The sequence below is a fragment of the Saccopteryx leptura genome, chromosome 1, assembly GCF_036850995.1.
Source record: "Saccopteryx leptura isolate mSacLep1 chromosome 1, mSacLep1_pri_phased_curated, whole genome shotgun sequence".
In the NCBI taxonomy this organism is placed as follows: domain Eukaryota; kingdom Metazoa; phylum Chordata; class Mammalia; order Chiroptera; family Emballonuridae; genus Saccopteryx; species Saccopteryx leptura.
The window spans coordinates 16,822,008-16,844,166 of NC_089503.1; the positions used below are offsets into that span (position 1 = coordinate 16,822,008).

At 42.6% G+C, this 22,159-nt stretch overlaps 1 protein-coding gene across 1 annotated transcript in view; it reads left to right on the top strand.

Moving 5' to 3' along the window:
• Nucleotides 1-22,159, top strand: part of FNBP4 (formin binding protein 4) — a 44,357-nt gene that overhangs the window by 10,029 nt on the left and 12,169 nt on the right. Inside the window, 7 exon segments of the mRNA XM_066361554.1 lie at nt 729-849; nt 3,267-3,605; nt 5,299-5,509; nt 13,379-13,500; nt 15,471-15,575; nt 16,450-16,583; nt 17,568-17,755. Coding sequence (XP_066217651.1) covers nt 729-849; nt 3,267-3,605; nt 5,299-5,509; nt 13,379-13,500; nt 15,471-15,575; nt 16,450-16,583; nt 17,568-17,755 — 1,220 coding nt within the window.

Consider the following 22,159-nt stretch of genomic DNA (forward strand, 5'->3'; position numbering starts at 1 on the left):
TTTTTAAAGTAAGAGGAGGGGAGATAGACTCCTGCATGTGCCCCAACTGGGATCCACCAAGCAGCTCCCATCAGGGTCCAATGCTTGGATCAACTGAGCTGTTTTCAGCTCCTGAGTCTGATGCTCAAACCAACCAAGCCACTGGCTGCGAGAGGGGAAGAGAGAGCAAAGAGGGAGAGGGAGGGGAAGAGAAGCAGATGGTCACTTCTCACGTGTGCCCTGACCAGGGATCCAGCCTGGGATGTCTGCATGCTGAGCCAGTGCTCCTATCCACTGAGTCAATGGGCCAGGGCCAAAATCTTTCTCTGTCTCTTTTTTCCAAGTGAGAGGAAGGGAACAAGAGAGACAGACTCCCATATGATCCCTGACCGGGATCCACCTGGTAACTCCCATCTGGTGCTAATGCTATGCCCATCTAGGACAGTGCTTGCACCCGAGCTATTTTTAGCACCTGAGGTTGAGGCTCCTCAGAACCATCCTCAGCACTCAAGGCCAATGTTCTCGGACCAATCCAGTCATGACTGTGGGAGGAGAAGGGCAGGGGTGGAGAAGCAGGTGGTCTCTTCTCCTGTGTGCCCTGACTGAGAATCTAATCTGGTATATCCACACCACTCTGGACCAACACTCGACCACTGAGCAAACCAGCCACGGCTGAGTCTTTTAATAATAATAATATATATTTGCCTTCTATTTCTCTTAATTTTTTTTTTTTGCCTTTTTTTTTGAAGTTCTGTAACAGGTGCTGAAGCTAGTTTTCTGGTAAATACAGAAATGTATAATAAGGAGAAAAATATTTCTGTTTCCAGTAGTAAAAGTGGACCAGTCATAGCCAAGCGAGAAGTTAAAAAGGTTAGTGTTCAACTTACCTCATTTGCTTATTTTCACATCTGAAGAATTTGAATGTTACTCTGGCACAGGTATAGAAGCTTCCTTTAAAAAAATTTTTTTTGTTTATTGATTTTAGTGAGAGACAGACAGGAACATCAATCTGTTCCTGTATGTGCCCTCACCAGGGGTCAAACCGGCAGCCTTTGCACTTCGAGACAGCGCTCTAACCAACTGAACTCTCCGACCAGGGCTAGAAGCTTTCTGTTAATATTTTACAACACAGATGTGAAATAGGATTAATTCTGTTTCTTAAAGTTTTACTTAATCTGTTTCTGTTTAATAGATAGCATTTATAGTAGTTATTCAAGTTCAATGGTTCTTTTGGAGCATTAAGGTACCATAGAGGCTCCTTGGGTCATTGTAAAGGTTGTGAGAGCAGCCCAGTAAGCATGGCTTCAGGTCCCCTCTCCACTTCAGAATAGTTTTAGTTAGGGATTTCACATAAGTGTAGTTGCCAATATACTATTATATTAGTTTCAGGTGAACAACATAGTGAATCAGAAATTAAGCACCGTACAACGTGATCACGATATGCTCAGTAAACATCTGTCATCATACAAAGTTATTACAATATTATCTATATTCCTTATGCTGTACCTTATGTCCCCATGACTTACTTACAGTTGAAGTTTGTGACTCTTATTCCTTCACCCCTTTCATCCCCCACCCCATACTCAGATATCCTCTGTATCTGAGTCTTGTTTGTTTGTTTTAATTTCATATAAATGAATTCATATAGTATTTGTCTTTCTCTGTTTGAGTTATTTCACTTAGCCATCCATGTTGTCAATAATGGCAAGATTTCCCTTTTTCTGGCTGACTGATATCCCATTGTATGTGTGTACTGCGTCTTTATTCATGTATCAATGGGTATCTACATTTTTTTCATACCTTTGTTACTGTGTGCTGCAATGAACATAGGAGTGCAAATGTCTTTTTGAATAACCGTTTTCCTTAATCTTCAAATGAATACCCAGAATCCTAGGTTATATGATAGTTTGATTTTAATTTTTTTTTTATGAACCTTTGTGCTATTTTCCATACTGGCTGCACCAATTTACTATCCCACCACCTGCATTCACAAGGATTCCTTTTTCTTCACATCTTCACCAACTTTTGTTATTCGTTGACTTTTGGATAATAGCCATTCTGACTGTTGTGAAGATGTTTTTAGATGAAAAGATTAACTGCCTTAATTAAAATGATCATTCTATAGCCTCAGTAAGAAAAGTTACCCACTTTTTTTTTTTAATTTTATTTATTTTTTACAGAGACAGAGAGTGAGTTAGAGAGAGGGATAGACAGGGATGGAGAGAGATGAGAAGCATCAATCATTAGTTTTTCATTGCGCGTTGCAACACCTTAGTTGTTCATTGATTGCTTTCTCACATGTGCCTTGACCGCGGGCCTTCAGCAGACTGAGCAACCCCTTGCTGGAGCCAGCGATCTTGGGTACAAGCTGGTGAGCCTCGCTCAAACCAGATGAACCCGCACTAAAGCTGGCGACCTCGGGGTCTCGAACCTGAGTCCTTCCGCATCCCAGTCCGACGCTCTATCCACTGCACCACCACCAGGTCAGGCCACTTTTTTTTTTTAATGAGAGAGAGGGACAGATAGAGACAGGAAAGGAGAGAGATGAGAAGCATTAATTCGTAATTGCAGCACTTCAGTTATTCATTGATTGCTTTCTCATATGTGCCTTGACCAAGGGACTCCAGCCGAGCCAGTGGCCCCTTATTCAAGCCAGAGACCTTGGGCTTCAAGCCAGGGGCCATGGGGTCATATCTATGAGCCCGCTCTCAAGCTGGTGATCCCAGGGTTTCAAACCTGGGTCCTCAGTGCCCCAGGTCAACGCTTAGTCCATGTGTCGCTGCCTAGTCAGGCAAGTTCAAGTTGTATTCTGCAGAGTGTGAGAGTTGACTTTTATCTTGAATTATTTTTAAGTGCCAGAGTGGAAGATGGTACCAAAAAAGTACTTTAGAATAATCTTGACAACTTCAGGAGGGAGGAAATAGACACTTTAAATATAATCACATATTTTATTTTAGAAATATTTTTTTTTCTAAATTGCCTTCATAGCATAAATGTGAGGTTTTCTTATCATACAGAAGAGGAAGGTGAAGATTTATCCAGTCAAGTGTTGAGCCGACTTAATTTTTTTCTGATTTAAATATGCCTGTGTTTCTTATTAGTCACAACGAGCAATGTTTCCATTATGCACATGTAAGGAGGATGGTCCAAACATACTAATCTATTGGGAGTGGTTTTTAAGGCTATTCGGTAACTGAAAAATATGGTCATTTCTTACATTAACAACTATATATATATATACACACATAAAATTTGTTGGAAAATTGAGATGGTTTTATTGTTTGTAGGAAGTAAATGAAGGTATTCAGGCTCTCTCAAGTAGTGAGGAAGAGAAGAAAGGGGTGGCTGCATCACTGCTTGCTCCCTTATTGCCTGAGGGAGTAAAAGAGGAAGAAGAGAGATGGAGAAGAAAAGTAATTTGTAAAGAAGTAGAGCCAGTTTCAGAAGTGAAAGAAGCAGGTACAACAGAAGAAGCAGCAACAATAGTAAAGCCCCAGGAAACGGTCCTGGACAACATGGAAGACCCTTCTCAGGAGGAGCTTTGCAGTGTTGTTCAATCTGGAGAAAGTGAGGAGGAAGAGGAACAAGATACCCTTGAACTGGAGCTAGTTTTGGAAAGGAAAAAAGTAAGTTTTTGACATTTCAGTTAAAGTATATTTTCTTCCCTCTGTACTATCATACTCTGAGGTGATTGTGCTCAATTTACAGCACAATTACTGGGATCTTTGTTTGTTTTTGAGAGACAGGAAGGGAGAGAGAAGCATCATCCACGCGTAGTTTTCATTTTAGTTGTGCATTGATTGCTTCTCGTATGTGTCTTGACCAGGGCCAAGCCAGTGTCTATCCCCTTGTTCAAGCCATCGACTTTGGGCTTTTCATGTTGGTGACCTTGGGGCTTAAGCTAGCAAGTTTTGGGATCATGTGGACGATTCCCCCATTCAAGCCAATGACCCTGTGCTGAGGAGCCCACGCTCAGAGCTGGTGACCTCAGGGTTTTGACTCGGCAACTCCAGTGTTCTGGGGCCATGCTTTATCCACTGTGCCACCACTTGTCAGGCGGATTTTGTTTTTCTTACCCTTTCACCTAAATATGTTTAAGCTTGTGCATTAAAAACTTGAGCAATGAATTTATAGTTCTTTTGATCCCTGATAACTGACATTCTGATTTAAAGATAGAAACTGAGTAAAATAGCTTTGATTTAGCTTCTTAACAAATAAGCATTGTAAATTTTTGCAATAACTTTGATAATATCAGGGTGGTTAACTCTGCAGACTGTCACGAAACTTCTTACAGACTAGTAATGGTCCATAGACCAGCAGTTGAAAAATACTGCTCTAACCAACCAAGCTATCTAACTATGGCATTGTTTTGATTGTTAAATGAGCTTGTAAGCTTACAGAAGAGTTATAATGAACCCATAGTTTCATGTGCTTTTTTCTTTTAAAGGGGGAAAGCACCGTCTTTTAAAAAGAATGGTCTACAGGAAACTTTCCTGATTGAGAAGTTGATTTTTTTTACCTATTTTCTGTCCTAATTTTCTTGGAACAGTATTTTCCTTTTTTTTTAATTCAATTGAGAGAGAGAGAAACATGGATTTGTTGTTCAATTTGTTTATGCATTCATTGGTGGTTTCTTTATGTGCCCTGACTGGAGATGGAACTCGCAACCTTGGTGTATTGGTACAATGTGCTAACCCAGTGGTTATCAACCTTTTTACACTTGGGAACTGATGGAAATAAAATTATGTCAGGAATTGTAAAGGCAAAAATCTCCCTGAGCATAAGTGAATTCTTCTAAGATCATTGTATCTGTAATCCTCATATATCAGGTGGTTACCTCTTTCACAGACTGGAATGAAATTTCTGGCAGACCGGTCCATGGACCAGCAGTTGAAAAACACTGCTCTAACCAATTGAGCTACCTGGCCAGGGATTCTTGGAACAGTTTCATCTGCTGCTGCCTTGAGGGAAGCAAAATCTTCATAGGTGTCATAACAGTAATATTTCTTTGAAGCTATGGAGAGATTAGCTAAGTTAAGCTTTATTTGTTGTGTAAATATATTGGAAATTTTATCTATTAGTGGATCTCTAGAACCTATTTCCTTCAAACAGAAATTTGTTGACTATACTCAAGAGCCAGCATTTATTAAGTAACAATTAAATATGAAATAATTCTCAGGTCTTAAGGAAAAATGTATTAAGAAATGTTCCCTGTCCTCAAAGATTTTAAATTCAGAGAATACATAGCTGTCATTCTTGCTACTCACAGACACTTAAACAGTTAATGACATTTTAACTTTATTTTCATGTTCTTTGTAGGCAGAGTTGCGAGCCTTGGAGGAAGGAGATGGTAGTGTGTCAGGGTCTAGTCCATGTTCTGATATCAGCCAGCCAGCGTCTCAAGATGGTATTCGTAAACTTATGTCTAAAAAAGGGAAATGGAAGATGTTTGTTCGAGCTACCAGTCCAGAATCTACCAGCCGGAGTTCTAGCAAAACTGGACGAGAGACTCCAGAAAATGGAGAAACTGGTAATTCATACTTTACATCTTTAGAGGTGAAAGATATAAAGGGAAAATTCTTTGTTTCCCTTTTTGTGTTTCCTATTTCAGCAATAGAAAGGGGGACAGCACTTGACCCTCTTAGAGAAATGCTGGGAAGGAAGCTGCCTTTCACTTCTCTCCATCTTTTTCTACTCTGCCTCTTACTGGAAGAATAAGATTCTGAAAAGCTGGCATCATTCTCCCTCAAAAACCAGAGAAACGAGATTGACTCCTCCCCCTCACTCTGTAAAATGTCTTGCCACAGTCATTGTCTTCATCTGTGTAAGACCATGGGCTCTCCTTACTCAGCTCACTATTTCCATTTGGTAAGCAGGGCAAGCCCAGCTCCATCTCTGCTCTCCAGACAAGTAGCCCACCCTCTGGTTGGTTCGATCCTGTTGTGAGGACTCAAATTACCTTCATCTGGCACATTGTAGAAGAGATTCTGCTGCATTTTTCCAATCTGTTATCAGAACTGAGTTATTTTTTATCTCCATTTGGCCTTAGTTCTGTAGTGGAAAGTTAGCAATGAGATTTGAATACCAGCCTGGCCTGTGGTGGCGCAGTGGATAAAGTGTCGGCCTGGAATGCTGAGGTCGCCTGTTCGAAGCCCTGGGCTTGCCTGGTCAAGGTGCATATGGAAGTTGATGCTTCCTGTTCCTCCCTCCCTTCCCTCTCTCATCTCTCCCTCTGCTCTCTAAAATAAATAAATTTTAAAAATCTTAAAAAAAAAAATTGAATACCAAACTTTACTTGGGTATACCTAGCAGAAGGTACCTTAAGGTTTGATTAAAAAAATAAATAAAAACAGGTAATCAATGCAGACATCTTTCTTTGAATTTTCTCTTTTCAATGAACTATGTAGAAAAGTATGAAGTGTAGAATTCTAAAAATTCCCCTTTATCTTTTCACTTTTCACTATTCTCATTCCCTACCCCTAAGATTCATTTTCTCTGTTCTTTATCTACATATATTTTAGACCTTTTTCACTATTTACGTTTGAAGTTGTGTGTACATGTACACATGTAAATTTTACCATATAGATGAAATTAGCTATATATGGGTTGTTAGGCAATGTAATTTTTTTTCACTTAACATGGCTTGAAAATTATTGTTTTTAATTACAAAGTGGTATAAATATCTTTTTTTTTTAAGCCTATCTTTATTTATTTATTTATTTATTTATTTATTTTACAGAGACAGAGTCAAAGAGAAGGATAGACAGGGACAGACAGAAACAGAGACAGACGAGAAGCATCAATCATTAGTTTTTCGTTGCGCTGTTGCAACACCTTGTTCATGGATTGCTTTCTCATACGTGCCTTGACCACGGGCCTTCAGTAGACCGAGTAACACCTTGCTTGAGCCAGCGACCTTGGGCTCAAGCTCGTGAGCTTTTTGCTCAAACCAGATGAGCCCTCGCTCAAGCTGGCGACCTTGGGGTCTCGAACCTGGGTCTTCCGCATCCCAGTCCGATATTCTACCCACTGCGCCACCACCAGGTCAGGCGGTATAAATATCTTTATTTAATTTTTCCCCCATTGATAAACATGTAAGTTTTATTTATGTTTTATGTACTCTCAAAAATAAATACGGCTTTTATGTTATTAGTCCTACAAGCAATTCAAATGTCTATCAAAGGTAGAATGGATAGATTGTGGTATATTCTTGCAATTAAATTCAAAACATCAATGAAAAAGAGGTGATTCACAGATACATACATTAGTATAGATTAATCCCCAAAATGTTGAATAAAAAAAAAGAATGCATATGTTATCATTCTATATGTATGTTTTGTTTTGTTTTTTTGTTTGGGTTTTTTTTACAGAGAGAGAGAGTCAGAGAGAGGGATAGACAGGGACAGACAGACAGGAACAGAGAGATGAGAAGCATCAATCATTAGTTTTTCGTTGCACATTGCAAAACCTTAATTGTTCATTGATTGCTTTCTCATACGTGCCTTGACCGTGGGCCTTCAGCAGACCGAGTAACCCCTTGCTGGAGCCAGTGACCTTGGGCTCAAGCTGGTGAGCTTTTGCTCAAAGCAGATGAGCCCGTGCTCAAGCTGGCGACCTCAGGGTCTAGAACCTGGGTCTTCCGCATCCCAGTCCAACGTTCTATCCACTGCGCCACCGCCCGGTCAGGCAATATTCTATGTGTTTAGGTTGGAAAATCTACAAAAATACTGTGCTTAAAGGTCTGTGCATTATGAAATAAAAGAAATGAACTGTGGTAACACTATCAGGGTAGAGGTTATGTTTGGTGTTGATGTGATGATAGGCACAGGGCACTAAGGAGTTACTAGTAATTGTCTTCTGTTATCTGGGTTGTAGTTTCTTGAGTGCTCTCTTTAAAAATATATATTTTTCGGTCCTGGCCAGTTGGCTCAGTGGTAGAGCATCGGCTCGGCATGTGGAAATTCCAGATTCAGTTCCTGGTTAGGGCACGCAGGAGCAGTGACCATCTGCTTCTTGACCATCTGCTTCTCCACCACTCCCTTCTCCTCCCCCTCTCCATCTCTCCCTCCCTCTATCTCTCTTCCTTTCTCTCTCTCCCTCTTTCTCTTTTTTTCCTTCCCCCTCCCACAGCCATGGCTCATTTGAGCAAGTTGGTCCTGGGCACTGAGGATGGCACCATGGCCTTGCCTCGGGTGCTCAAAATAGCTCAGTTGCTGAGCAACATCCCAGATGGGATCATCACCCCATAGGAGACTTACTAGTTGAACCTTGATCAAGGTGCATGTGGGAGTTTCTCTGCCTCCCTGCCTCTCAACTTTTTTTGTGCTTTTTTTTTTTTTTTTGTATTTTTCTGAAGCTGGAAACGGGGAGAGACAGTCAGACAGACTCCCGCATGCGCCCGACCGGGATCCACCCGGCACGCCCACCAGGGGCGACGCTCTGCCCACCAGGGGGCGATGCTCTGCCCCTCCGGGGCGTTGCTCTGCCACGACCAGAGCCACTCTAGCGCCTGGGGCAGAGGCCAAGGAGCCAACCCCAGCGCCCGGGCCATCTTTACTCCAATGGAGCCTTGGCTGCGGGAGGGGAAGAGAGAGAGAGAGAGAGAGGAAGGAGGGGGTGGGGGTGGAGAAGCAAATGGGCGCTTCTCCTATGTGCCCTGGCTGGGAATCGAACCCGGGTCCCCCGCACGCCAGGCCGACGCTCTACCACTGAGCCAACTGGCCAGGGCCTCAACTTTTTTTGTTTTTAAATTTATTGAGGTTTAGAGAGGTAAGGGGGAAAAGAAAGAGAAACATTGATTTGTTGTCCCACTTATTTATGCATTAATTGGTTGATTTTTTTTTTTTTTTTTTTTTTTGACTGAGACAGAGAGAGGGATAGACAGGGACAGACAGACAGGAACAGAGAGATGAGAAACATCAATCATTAGTTTTTCATTGCACATTGCGACACCTTAGTTGTTCTTTGATTGCTTTCTCATATGTGCCTTGACTGTGGGCCTTCAGTAGACCGAGTAACCCCTTGCTCGATCCAGCGACCTTGGGTCCAAGCTGGTGAGCTTTTGCTCAAACCAGATGAGCCCACGCTCAAGCTGGCAACCTCGGGGTCTCAAACCTGGGTCCTCGGCATCCCAGTCCGATGCTCTATCAATTGCGCCACCGCTTGGTCAGGCAGTTGGTTGATTCTTGAATGTTTCCTGACCAGGGATTGAACCTGCAACTTTGGCATGTTGGGCTAATTGAGCTACCTGTCCAGAGTGTGTGCTCCCCCCCCTTTTTTTCCCTTGTGTTGGTGAAAAAGGACCAATTGGGCCCTGGCCGGTTGGCTCAGCGGTAGAGCGTCGGCCTAGCGTACGGGGGACCCGGGTTCGATTCCCGGCCAGGGCACACAGGAGAAGCGCCCATTTGCTTCTCCACCCCTCCGCCGCGCCTTCCTCTCTGTCTCTCTCTTCCCCTCCCACAGCCAAGGCTCCATTGGAGCAAAGATGGCCCGGGCGCTGGGGATGGCTCCTTGGCCTCTGCCCCAGGCGCTAGAGTGGCTCTGGTCACAACATGGCGACGCCCAGGATGGGCAGAGCATCGCCCCCTGGTGGGCAGTGCATCGCCCCCTGGTGGGCGTGCCGGGTGGATCCCGGTCGGGCGCATGCGGGAGTCTGTCTGACTGTCTCTCCCTGTTTCCAGCTTCAGAAAATAGCAAAAAAAAAAAAAAAAAGAAAAGAAAAAGGACCAATTGGAATAGAGAGAAAGGGAGAGAGATGAGAAGCATCAAGTCTTCATTGTGGCACCTAGTTGTTCATTGATTGCTTTCTCATATGTGCCTTGTCCAGGGCTCTACAGTAGAACAAATGAACCCTTGCTCTAGCCAGTGACCTTAGGCTCAAGCCAGCAACCCCACACACAAGCTGTGAGCCTGCGCTCAAGCAGGCGACCTCTGGGTTTCTAACCTGGGTCCTCTTGTGTCCCAGTCCAACGCTCTATTCACTGCACCACTGCCTGATCAGACACGAGTGCTCCCTTTTTAATTTTAATTTTTTAATTTAATTTTTATTTTTACAGAGACAGAGAGAGTGAGAGATAGACAGGGACAGACAGACAGGAACGGAGAGATGAGAAGCATCAATCATTAGTTTTTCGTTGTGCATTGCGACACCTTAGTTGTTCATTGATTGCTTTCTCATATGTGCCCTGACTGCGGGCCTTCAGCAGACCGAGTAACCCCTTGCTTGAGCCAGCGACCTTGGGACCAAGCTGGAGAATTTTGCTCAAACCAGATGAGCCCATGCTCAAGCTGGCAATCTCGGGGTCTCGAACCTGGGTCTTCCGCATCCCAGTTCGATGCTCTATCCACTGCCCCACCGCCTGGTCAGGCGAGTGCTCCCTTTTTAAAACTATGTTATATATATTTGTTATAGTAGTTTACAATAAAAACAATACTTTAATAAATAATGATTGTCCATCCTGGTACATATTTCATAATGCAGATTTTAGTATCATTGTATATATTCCTAGTGGTATATTGTGAGGTCAGTGTGGGGGGGGCTGCATTTTAATTTGATAGCTCTGCCTAATTGCCTTCTAAAATTTTCAATTCTTAAGAGTTCTAGTGGTGCTTAAAATTGTTATATTCTTGTGCCTGCCACCAAATGTAAAATGTCTGATACATAAATGAATTATAAACTGAGAGAGAGTAGAAGGATTTGATTTCATGTGATTTGAAAATGCAAAAGAAAATTAATGTGGCCTGACCTGTGGTGGCACAGTGGATAAAGCGTTGACCTGGAAATGCTGAGGTCACCGGTTCGAAACCCTGGGCTTGCCTGGTCAAGGCACATATGGGAGTTGATGCTTCCGGCTCCTCCCCCCTTCTCTCTCTCTGTCTCTCTCTCCTCTCTCTCTCTCTCTCTAAAAATGAATAAAAAAAAATTATAAAAAAAAAAAAATTAAGGCCCTGGCCGGTTGGCTCAGTGGTAGAGCGTCGGCCTGGTGTGCGGGGGACCCGGGGTCGATTCCCGGCCAGGGCACATAGGAGAAGCGCCCATTTGCTTCTCCACCCCCCCCCTCCTTCCTCTCTGTCTCTTCCCCTCCTGCAGCCAAGGCTCCATTGGAGCAAAGATGGCCCGGGCGCTGGGGATGGCTCCTTGGCCTCTGCCCCAGGTGCTAGAGTGGCTCTGGTCGCAGCAGAGCGATGCCCCGGAGGGGCAGAGCATCGCCCCCTGGTGGGCAGAGCGTCGCCCCTGGTGGGCGTGCCAGGTGGATCCCGGTCGGGCGCATGCGGGAGTCTGTCTGACTGTCTCTTCCCGTTTCCAGCTTCAGAAAAATACCCCAATAAATAAGTAAATAAATAAAAGAAAAGAAAATTAATGATTAAGTAAAAGGCAGAAAGGCCCTTATTTGATATGTACTTATATAAAATTTTAGGCTAATAAAAGCTGTTGAAAGTGATGTTAAAGTCACATTTCTTCTTAGACCAAGGGTTAGCCAGAGTCAAGAAAAGGTACTTAAATTTGATTTTAAAAATAGATATTTATTGGTTTCAAAAAAGAGAAAGATAGTGGAGGTGGGAGGGGGCAGGAGCAGGAAGAATCTTGCTTCTCGAATGTGCCTTTACCAGGCACTTTTTTTTGTTTGTTTGTTTTTTTGTATTTTTCTGAAGTTGGAAACGGGGAGTCAGTCAGACAGACTCCCATATGCACCCGACCAGGGTCCACCTGCCATGCCCACCAGGGGGCGATGCTCTGCCCATCTGGGGCGTCGCTCTGTTGCAACCAGAGCCATTCTAGCGCCTGAGGCAGAGGCTACAGAACCATCCTCAGCGCCCAAGCCAACTTTGCTCCAATGGAGCCTTGGCTGTGGGAGGGGAAGAGAGAGACAGAGAGGAAGGAGAGGGGGAGGGGTGGAGAAGCAGATGGGCGCCTCTCCTGTGTGCCCTGGCTGGGAATCGAACCCGGGACTCCTGTGTGCCAGGCCGATGCTCTGCCACTGAGCCAACCGGCCAGGGCCGAAATTTGATTATATTTTTTTATAAAATCTTTGGTTCTCATGACAGAATGCTTTACGTTTTATATAGGGATTAGTCTGTTTAGCAAGTGTTAATTAAGCCAGCATAACAGAGAGTTCATATCACTAATATCTAACTTTTATAAGTAATTGAAGCCATGGTATTCTGGAAGAGAAGATTAGAAAACATTAAGAAAGCAGAAAGAGAAAGCAGAAACTACAAAGTAATGCGGTAAAACAAAGTAATTTTTATTCATAAGCTTATTTTAAGAAAGGTGATTATAGCCTGACCAGGCAGTGGCGCAGTGGATAGAGAGTCAGACTGGGATGCGGAGGACCCAGGTTCGAGACCCCAAGGTCGCTGGCTTGAGCAAAGGGCTACTTAGTCTGCTGAAGGCCCATGGTCAAGGCACATGAGAAAGCAATCAATGAACAACTAAGGTGTCGCAACAAAAAACTGATGATTGATGCTTCTCACCTTTCTGTTCCTGTCTGTTTGTCCCTATCTATCCCTCTCTCTGACTCTCTGTCTTTTTAGAAAGAAAGAGAGAGAGGGAGGGAGAGAGAAAGAGAAAGAAAGAAAGAAAGAAAGAGAAAAAAAAGAAAAGAAAGAAGAAAGATTATAAAGGATAAAGAGTTTTGGCTTTTTTTTTTTTTTTTGTATTTTTCTGAAGCTGGAAACGGGGAGAGACAGTCAGACAGACTCCCGCATGCGCCCGACCGGGATCCACCCGGCACGGGCGATGCTCTGCCCACCAGGGTGCCATGCTCTGCCCCTCCGGGGCGTCGCTCTGCCGTGACCAGAGCCACTCTAGCACTTGGGGCAGAGGCCAAGGAGCCATCCCCAGCCCCCGGGCCATCTTTGCTCCAATGAAGCCTTGGCTGCAGGAGGGGAAGAGAGAGAGACAGAGAGGAACGATGGGGGGTGGAAGGAGGGGGGGGTGGAGAAGCAAATGGGCACTTCTCCTGTGTGCCCTGTCCGGGAATCGAACCCGGGTCCCCCGCACGCCAGGCCGACGCTCTATCGCTGAGCCTACCGGCCAGGGCCAAGAGTTTTTTGGCTTTATAAAGAAAATAGGTCGATAAGTCATTAGGGCTTCTTAAATTTCTTTTTTAAGCTTTTATTTATTGATTTTAGAAGAGAGAAAGCTGGGGGGAGAAGTGGGAAAAATCAGCTCATTGTTGCTTCTCACACGTGCCTTGAGCAGGTAAGCCCAGGGTTTCGAACCAGTGACCTCAGTGTTCCAGGTCAAATGACATTAGGGCTTCTTTAACAAGTAAGAAACACAGGCAACAGAAGGAATTACTAGTTTTTGGATTTCTCTGCTACAGGGGTAAGAAAATGTTTATGGGTCTCTATCATCATTGGTCCCTTTGGTTTAATTTCATGTTTTCTTCTGCAGCAATTGCTGAAAATTCGGAAAAAATAGATGAGAATTCAGACAAAGAGATGGAAGTAGAAGAATCTTCAGAGAAGATAAAAGTACAAACAACACCTAAAGTAGAAGAAGAACAGGATTTAAAAGTATGTATACACATTACTGGATGCCATTTGACAAATATTCTTAGGTTGGCTAACCATTAAACTCCCTTTTTAAAAAAACTTTTTTCATTGATTTGAGAGAGAAGCATTAATTGTTTCACTTAATTTCATTTAATTGTATATTTATTGCTTCTCATACGTGCCCTGACCAGAGTCAAACCTGCAACCTCTGGTGTGCTGGGTTGATGCTTTACCCACTACCACCTGACCAGGGCTAAACTGTTTTCTATTAGCAAGTAGTAAAAGTAATCTTTCCTATTGCCAAATATAAATTATTTACTTGGTTAGATGGAAAAAGTCATATTTAAGGTGGCGGTAAGGACTTAGAAGATGGACTTTTTATGTAGAGATTATCTAAAAGTAATTGTTTTTAAATTTTATTTAGAAAATTAAGGGTGACATTGATCAATAAGAGTACAGAGGGTTTAGGTAAACTTTTTTTTTTAAGTGAGAGGCAGAGAGGAAGAGAGACAGACTCCCGCATGCGCCCCAGTATCCACCCAGCAAGCCCCCTACCAGGTGATGCTCTGCCCATCTGGGGCCATTGCTCTGGCAACCAAGCTAGTTTAGTGCCTCAGGCAGAGGCCATGGAACCATCCTCAGCCTCTGGGGCCAACTTGCCCGAATGAGCCATGCTGTAGGATAAGTGGAGAGAGGGGTGGAGAAGGAGGTGGTCACTTCTCCTGTGTGCCCTGACCAGCAATTGATCCTGGGACTTCCACACACCAGCCAATGCTCTAACCTGGTCAGAGCCAGGTAAACATTTCTATAGCATTTGAACTGTTGCCTATGTTGTATACTCATCACCCAAAGTCGAATCATTTTCTATCCTCTGATATTTGTTTCTCCTTAGACCCTTCCCCTCATACCCTCTCCTAAAAATAAATTCTAAATACTTAATTACTTTCTTATAGTAAGCCTCCTTTAGAAAGCAGTAGCTTATCAAATAAAGGCTTCTCTAGTTTGGAAGTACTAAAGAGACTTAAAGTCATAAGTTTAATTCCTATGTGAATTACATACATGTCCTTACATGGGCAAATTTGCTTCCAATTTTGTTTCTATTTCTAACAGGAAAATTGGGCCATATAAGTGTGTGACTGTTTAAGGGGTGGTCTATTGGAAAAACCAGTTAGCATATTCTTTTGACTTGAAAGACTTTATCCAATTATTAGCTAGTTTACAGCCATGTAGAAGTGACTTGGAGAATTAATTCTCTTCAGTGTGTGGCTAGTATACATAGTTGGTAATGGATAAATGATGTTTGAACAATATTGAGAGTTACATCATTTAGGATCTGTTTTCAACTGTTGAATTTTATGTTGTGTTAGAGTAGATAATACATTTAATTTTTCTAGACCTTCTATCACTTCATCACTTTATATGAATTATAAATTAGAATTTTATCTTCTACATAACTATTTGGATGTAGCTACTTGAGAATATATAGTAATATATAGGCTGTGTAATATATAGGTAGATACATTTTTCTAGGGTCTCTAACAATAAATGAAAAATTTTATTTATTTATTTTATATTTTTCTGAAGTGATGAGGAGCACGTGTGCCCGGCTGGGATCCACCCAGCATGCCCACCGGGGTGTGATGCTCAACCCCTCTGGAGTGTTGCTCCGCTGCAATCGGAGCCATTCTAGTGCCTGAGGTGGAGGCCATGGAGCCATCCTCAGCGCCTGGGCCATCCCTGCTCCAATGGAGCCATGGCTGTGGGAGGGGAAGAGAGAGACAGAGAAAAAGGAGAGGGGGAGGGGTAGAGAAGCATATGGGCGCTTTTCCTGTGTGCCCTGGCCAGGAATCAAACCCTGCACTTCTACATGCTGAGCCGACGCTCTACCGCTGAGCCAACTGTCCAGGGCTATAAATGAAAATTTTTTGCTTAATATGGAAAATATTGTTGATTTAATTTTAATTTTAACATTTTTTTTTCCTGCATTACAGTTTCAGATCGGAGAACTAGCAAATACCCTGACAAGTAAATTTGAATTTTTAGGCATTAATAGACAGTCCATCTCCAACTTTCATATGCTGCTCTTACAGACTGAGGTAATTAAGCCATTTTTTTTAGTATAGTCAGTGCTTAGATTAAATGCTGTGTGTGAAGAATCGGCCTTAGGTTTTAATCCTAAATTGGAATGTTTAATCTTGATGCATATTTTGAGCACTAATACAGGAAATAAAAATGTATTAGTCAAATAAATATAATTACTATTAAGACAAATACTGAGAATATGTATATAACAGTGAAGTGATCCTTACACTTACCACCTTCAGTAGGCATGTATATTTTATTTAACTTATTGAGATAACATTGGTTAGTAACACAAATTTTAGGTGTACAACTGAAAAGGCATATATTTTAATAGATTTTTTGTAATAAAAATTTATTCATAAGGATCAGATGGGGCCTTATAATATTGAAATTATTTCATAAGTGTTAAAGCCTTAGATCTCTATTTAAAAAGAAAAGTTCTGAGTCTTGTTTGTAACCTGCATACTATACAGAATGGTAGGGTGGGATTGGGTAATGAACTCCTATAGGAAGCTAACTGGTTTCCCATTATACTGAATCTTTAATTTTGATTAGTGACATTGCAAACTGAATAGACTGTCTACCCAAATTGAAGATAAAATTACTGGGGAACCAATCTTAGTAAAGTCTAAAGGGGAGAACTAAAACTGCTACTCATTTTCATAGATACTGGAGAATTGGCAGTGTTAAAATGTACTGGGGTCCAGTCTCATTTTTCATAACTCTGCAGAGCAAACAATTTCTTATGAAATTAAGATGGGATCTTTTTCTCTTTGGTCTACTCCTGCCTCAGTATAACAATACAGTAACATACTAGAAGACTTAGGTCCTTCTTATCTCTGCCTTCTGACATAGTCTTTAAAACTTACTGCTGGTTATTCATTCCAGACTCGGATTGCAGACTGGAGGGAAGGGGCTCTTAATGGAAACTACCTTAAACGAAAACTTCAGGATGCAGCAGAACAACTAAAACAGTATGAAATAAACGCCACTCCTAAAGGCTGGTCCTGCCACTGGGACAGGTACGCACTCTTCTCCCCTTTTCACCTTTCACCTTTGACATCTCAGACATGATTTGTGATCACCACCACCTGACAACATGACAGCCTGTCTGGAGACTGAGAGCAGCTGCAGTTAGCGGTGCTGGGCAGGCAGAGCACTGCAAGCACTTTCAGCTTGGGCCAGCGACGCGTTGGAGAAACAAAAAACAATGTTTAAAGTGTTCCATGTAACGGATTTTTTTCCAAGATTGGACAAAGCTGGTTTTACTCTCCAGAGTGTTGCACGGAGTAGGGCGGGCTTGGGGGTTAAGCGCATGCGAGAGCTCTGTGCGCTTTACAGGACCTCTGGAAGCAACTACTCCTGATTAACCTCGGCGAAGTTAAGGAAAGCTTCGTGACTGAAGATGTGAATGAAGAACAAGATTACTATCTTCTGCCAGCAGGTCAGATGAAAACATTTCTTTTTATATTTGGCTTTTCTTGATTTATTTTTTTTCGTTATTTGAAATCTTTGCTCTTTTATTTTTCAGCTCCCAGATCCTCTCCCTCTCTTTAGCTTTCAGTGTGTTTGGTATCAAGAGTATGAAATGTGAATTCCACGATCCAAGAGGGGAAGAGTCAACTTTCGCAAACTTCATTGTTCTCTTCTTTGGAAGGGAAATTAGTGTTCTAGGAAATTGAGTCCCTCCGTTAATGATACTTGAAATCATGTTAAGCATTTGGCAAAAAGAAAAAGAAAAAAATGAGAGGTGTTTTCTAAGTCATCTGTTGGAGTGAGAGAGCTGAGGGCTGTTCACAGAGTTGCTGGCAGTGCAAATAGCTTTGAATTATGCTTGGTTCTCCATCCTCAAATGTCAAAGCTCTTTGTTGCCTTTGTGAATAGCAGTCCATTAAGAAGAGGTTCGTCCCTGGGAGAGCAGACTGCTGTCCTGGGACAGGACCAAATGGAAGTGTCTTTGTAGGAGAATGGGTCTTAAAACCTTTGTTTTCTTTCTTGTAATTTAGGGATCATAGACGATATTTCTATGTAAACGAACAGTCGGGCGAATCTCAGTGGGAGTTCCCAGACGGTGAGGAGGAGGAGGAAGGAAGTCAAGCACAAGGAAGCAGAGATGAGACTATTCCTAAACAGACCTTGAAAGACAAAACTGGAACTGACTCAAATTCCGCAGAACCCTCTGAGAATTCCACAGGTGGGACAGTACTCTCTACTGATTGTGGAGAAAAATGATTTTAGAGAAAAGGGCTTGTGTAGTGATCATAAAAGAAGTAATTTAAATCATAACATAAATTTCTAAGTAAAAAATAGTAGCTTATCCTAAAAATGGAATTCAAAAGTGATACTGAAGAAAACAAAGGCAGTGTCTCTTTGGAAATCAGCATAGTATTGATAAAAAATGAAACGACGACGAGCCAGTGTATTTTTTTCTTTTTTTTTTTTTCATTTTTCTGAAGCTGGAAACAGGGAGAGACAGACAGACAGACTCCCGCATGCGCCCGACTGGGATCCACCCGGCACGCCCACCAGGGGCGATGCTCTGCACACCAGGGGGCGATGCTCTGCCCATCCTGGGCGTCGCCATGTTGCGACCAGAGCCACTCTAGCGCCTGAGGCAGAGGCCACAGAGCCATCCCCAGCGCCTGGGCCATCTTTGCTCCAATGGAGCCTTGGCTGCGGGAGGGGAAGAGAGAGACAGAGAGGAAAGTGCGGCGGAGGGGTGGAGAAGCAAATGGGCGCTTCTCCCGTGTGCCCTGGCCGGGAATCGAACCCGGGTCCTCCGCACGCTAGGCCGACGCTCTACCGCTGAGCCAACCAGCCAGGGCTATTTTGATTTTTAAAGGTTGTCCTGTTACTGCTCTCTTGTGCTACAGACAAAGCTGTGGGTTTCCAAAAACAAATGCCAATTAATGCTAAAGAACTATATAGATGAATTGTTAACATGTATATTGATTCGACAACCTCATTTTTCAGCTATTCTTACAAGAAGTGTGGTGTGTGGTTGTTAGAACTCCTAATCTGAAGAAATGCTAGGAAACTAGGACTAGGCTTATTCTAGAGAAGCAAAATAATTTATCATTGCAAATCGTCAAAAATATTCTTCTATAAAAACAGTCAGAATGGTTCAGCCCGTTTAAAGTACTCTTAAAGCTCTTCAGTATAGTTATATACAATTAGTTCTCACTTAACTCTTTTATGGGTTTCATGACTTGAAGCACAACAATATATATTTTATTGTGCTTTTATTTTTTTTTTTTTCATTTTTTTTTTTCTGAAGCTGGAAACGGGGATAGACAGTCAGACAGACTCCCGCATGCGCCCGACCGGGATCCACCCGGCACGCCCACCAGGGGCGGTGCTCTGCCCCCCAGGGGGCGATGCTCTGCCCATCCTGGGCGTCGCCATATTGCGACCAGAGCCACTCTAGCGCCTGAGGCAGAGGCCACAGAGCCATGCCCAGCGCCCGGGCCATCTTTGCTCCAATGGAGCCTTGGCTGCGGGAGGGGAAGAGAGAGACAGAGAGGAAAGCGCGGCGGAGGGGTGGAGAAGCAAATGGGCGCTTCTCCTATGTGCCCTGGCCGGGAATCGAACCCGGGTCCTCCGCACGCTAGGCCGACGCTCTACCGCTGAGCCAACCGGCCAGGGCTGTGCTTTTATTTTATATATATATATATATATAATGAAACCAGTTTTACCATAGACTAATTGGTATAAGACTAAAGTGAGTTCGTTTTTGTTTTTTTTTTCTTTTGGGAGAGATGAGAGATGAGATTTTATTTATTCATTATAGAGAGGAGAGAGAGAGAGAGAAGGGGGGAGGAGCAGAAAGCATCAACTCCCATATGTGCCTTGACCAGGCAAGCCCAGGGTTTTGAACCGGCAACCTCAGCGTTTCCAGGTTGACACTTTATCCACTGCGCCACCACAGGTCAGGCACTGTGGCACCTTTTTGATTGCTTTCTAATAGTGCCTTGACTGAGAGGGCTCTAGCCAAGCCAGTGACCTCTTGCTAAAGCCAGCAGCCTTTGGGGTTAAGCTGGTGAGCCCACACTCAAGCTGGCAACCTCAGGGTTTCAAACGTGGCTCCTCAGCATCCCAGTTCCACACACTATCCACTGCGCAACCACCTGGTCAGGCAGTAGTTAAGTTTTTAGGTTATAACAAAACATTAGTATTTTGAGGACCTGCTGCTCATTATAAAGAGGGTGGGGCTTTCATAGCTCCTCACTTCAAAAATCTGAGAGCTCATTTAAGAGTTATGGCTTACCCCCCCTAAAATAAATAGTTAATCTTAAAAAAAAGTTATGGCTTGATTTCCACATTATTGAAGAAGATACACAATTTTTCTCCTCTGAGGTCATCTTGGAAGGACAAAAATGAATAAACATTAGTCAAGACTGATTTGCAACCTTTTCATCTAAAAAACTGTAACTTTTTATTAAAATGATGGCATTTGACAGCAGGAGTCTGTGGAGTGTAAATATAAATGATATATATATGGGTTTTTTGACGATATAGGGATGGAAAAAACGACAGGAAGAGAGACGAGAAGCATCAGTATTTGTTGTGGCACCTTAGTAGTTCATTGATTGCTTTCCCATATGTGCCTTGACTGTGGGGCTCCACTAGAGCAAGTAACCCCTTGCTCAAGCCAGTGACCTTGGGCTTCAAGCTAGCAACCTTTGAGCTCAAGCCAGTGAACATGGGGTCATATCTGTGATCCCGTGCTCAAGCCAGCAACCCTGTGCTCAAGCTGGTGAGCCCGTACTCAAGCCATTGACCTCAGGTTTTGAATCTGGGTCCTCAGCATCCCAGGCCAATGCTCTATTCCAGGGGTCCCTAAACTTTTTACTCAGGGGCCAGTTCATTGCCCCTCAGACCATTGGAGGGCCGCCACATACAATGCTCCTCTTACCACCAATGAAAGAGGTGCCCCTTCCGGAAGTGCGGGGGGGGGGGGGGGGCGGATAAATGGCCTCAGGGGGCCGCATGCAGCCCTCAGGCCGTAGTTCTATTCACTGTGCCACCACCTGGTCAGGCTAAAGAAGCATTTGGAGATAAAAATACAAGGAATTTGTTGGTAAGATAAGAAGTGAAGAGCTGAATTGTTTTGTCCTCTGCTTATCAAAAATGATGCTTTGTACTCTACTGGCTCCTTAATCCCAGTAGAAAAGTTCTGATGATGTACCAAGTGAAATAAATGGTCATGATTTTAATTTCTTAAAGAGTCTTAAGACTCACTTTCAGATCACTTTACATAAAAAGCCACATATGACTGCAGTGATAATTTTAGAACATAGCAAAAGGGTAGTTTTAGTCTACCTTATTTTTCAGAAATACATTTTCTCAAGTTACAGGGTATTTTACTTAACTATTTTCATGATTCTTTTGATTACTTTTTCCATTCTTTTGGTAGCAGTGATATAGTGACGTGCCTAAAAAGTTGGTTTTATTGTTTAGTGAACTCAAGAGGTTTGACATGGTTTTGGGTAGATGATTCCACTCCTGGTGAGTGTCTAAAGTCCCTTTGTTATATGTTCCAAAGCTGGATAGTCTAGAATTACCAACTCTAAGTGGTCTGTGATCCCCTTAGAGTTAAGTATTGTTATATCCTCTCTTTGTTGATGACACACACAGTTGGTTCTATCTGGTAAAGGGAAGACCTTCCAGACATTCCTATCTGATTAAAATAAAACTAGTTATGCTGTAGGAAAAGGCCCCTGGTAAACCAGTTTATATTCTTCAGCCTCTTTATTGAGAACCACTAAATCCACATGATAAACTTGTAAGTAAAATCCAAATTTGGGATTTAAAAGCAATACCGGTCACTATTTTAAGCCTGTAATGAAACTTTATAATATGTGGTCTCTGTCAGTTTAGCAGTCGTTAAAATCATCTTTTAAAGAAGAAAAATTACTACACTGTGAGGAGCCAACGAAGTTCCAACAGAGTTCTGTTTATTTTTAATCCTTGTTTATTGTTCAGAGCTTGAATTTAAGTCTCTAAAGATGAGTGATATTTCAAGATAACTCAGTGTCTGTCTTATTGGGCTTGTGTCACTTAGTTAAATATAGCTGCTTTTCAAAAAAGTCTCTGTGGGACCTTATTATTTATATAATAACTTCTTGCTTTAAATTGCTAAACTGGCCTCTTGGCTCAAAATACTAAGCAGAATTTTCTCTTTGGGGAGAAAACAAAGGAAGCCTGCTTATACATAGAAATAAAGATGCCCAGGAAAGACATGTTCTTGAAGAATTCAAAATTTGTGTCCCCACAGTATTCTCCCTTTAAGGTTGTATTTTTTAGATTGTTAGCATATAATAAAAGCTTTGTATTCTGTATTAATCTCTCCTTGGGGTTCAGGTTTAATGTGGTCTCTTAAATGGCAAAATATACCAACTGGGTTACATTTAGAAGTGAAGAAAAGCATCATGTAATATGACATCCTTGGACATTCAAACTAGGATTTCTTCAAGTTCTTTGAATTTAAGATGAAGGAGATAATTATGAATAAGACACAGCTTTTATATTTTGAGTGAACAGTTTTAGATTCCAGTATTAACACCAAAAGTGCTCATTCCTTATTTGCTGCTAAATT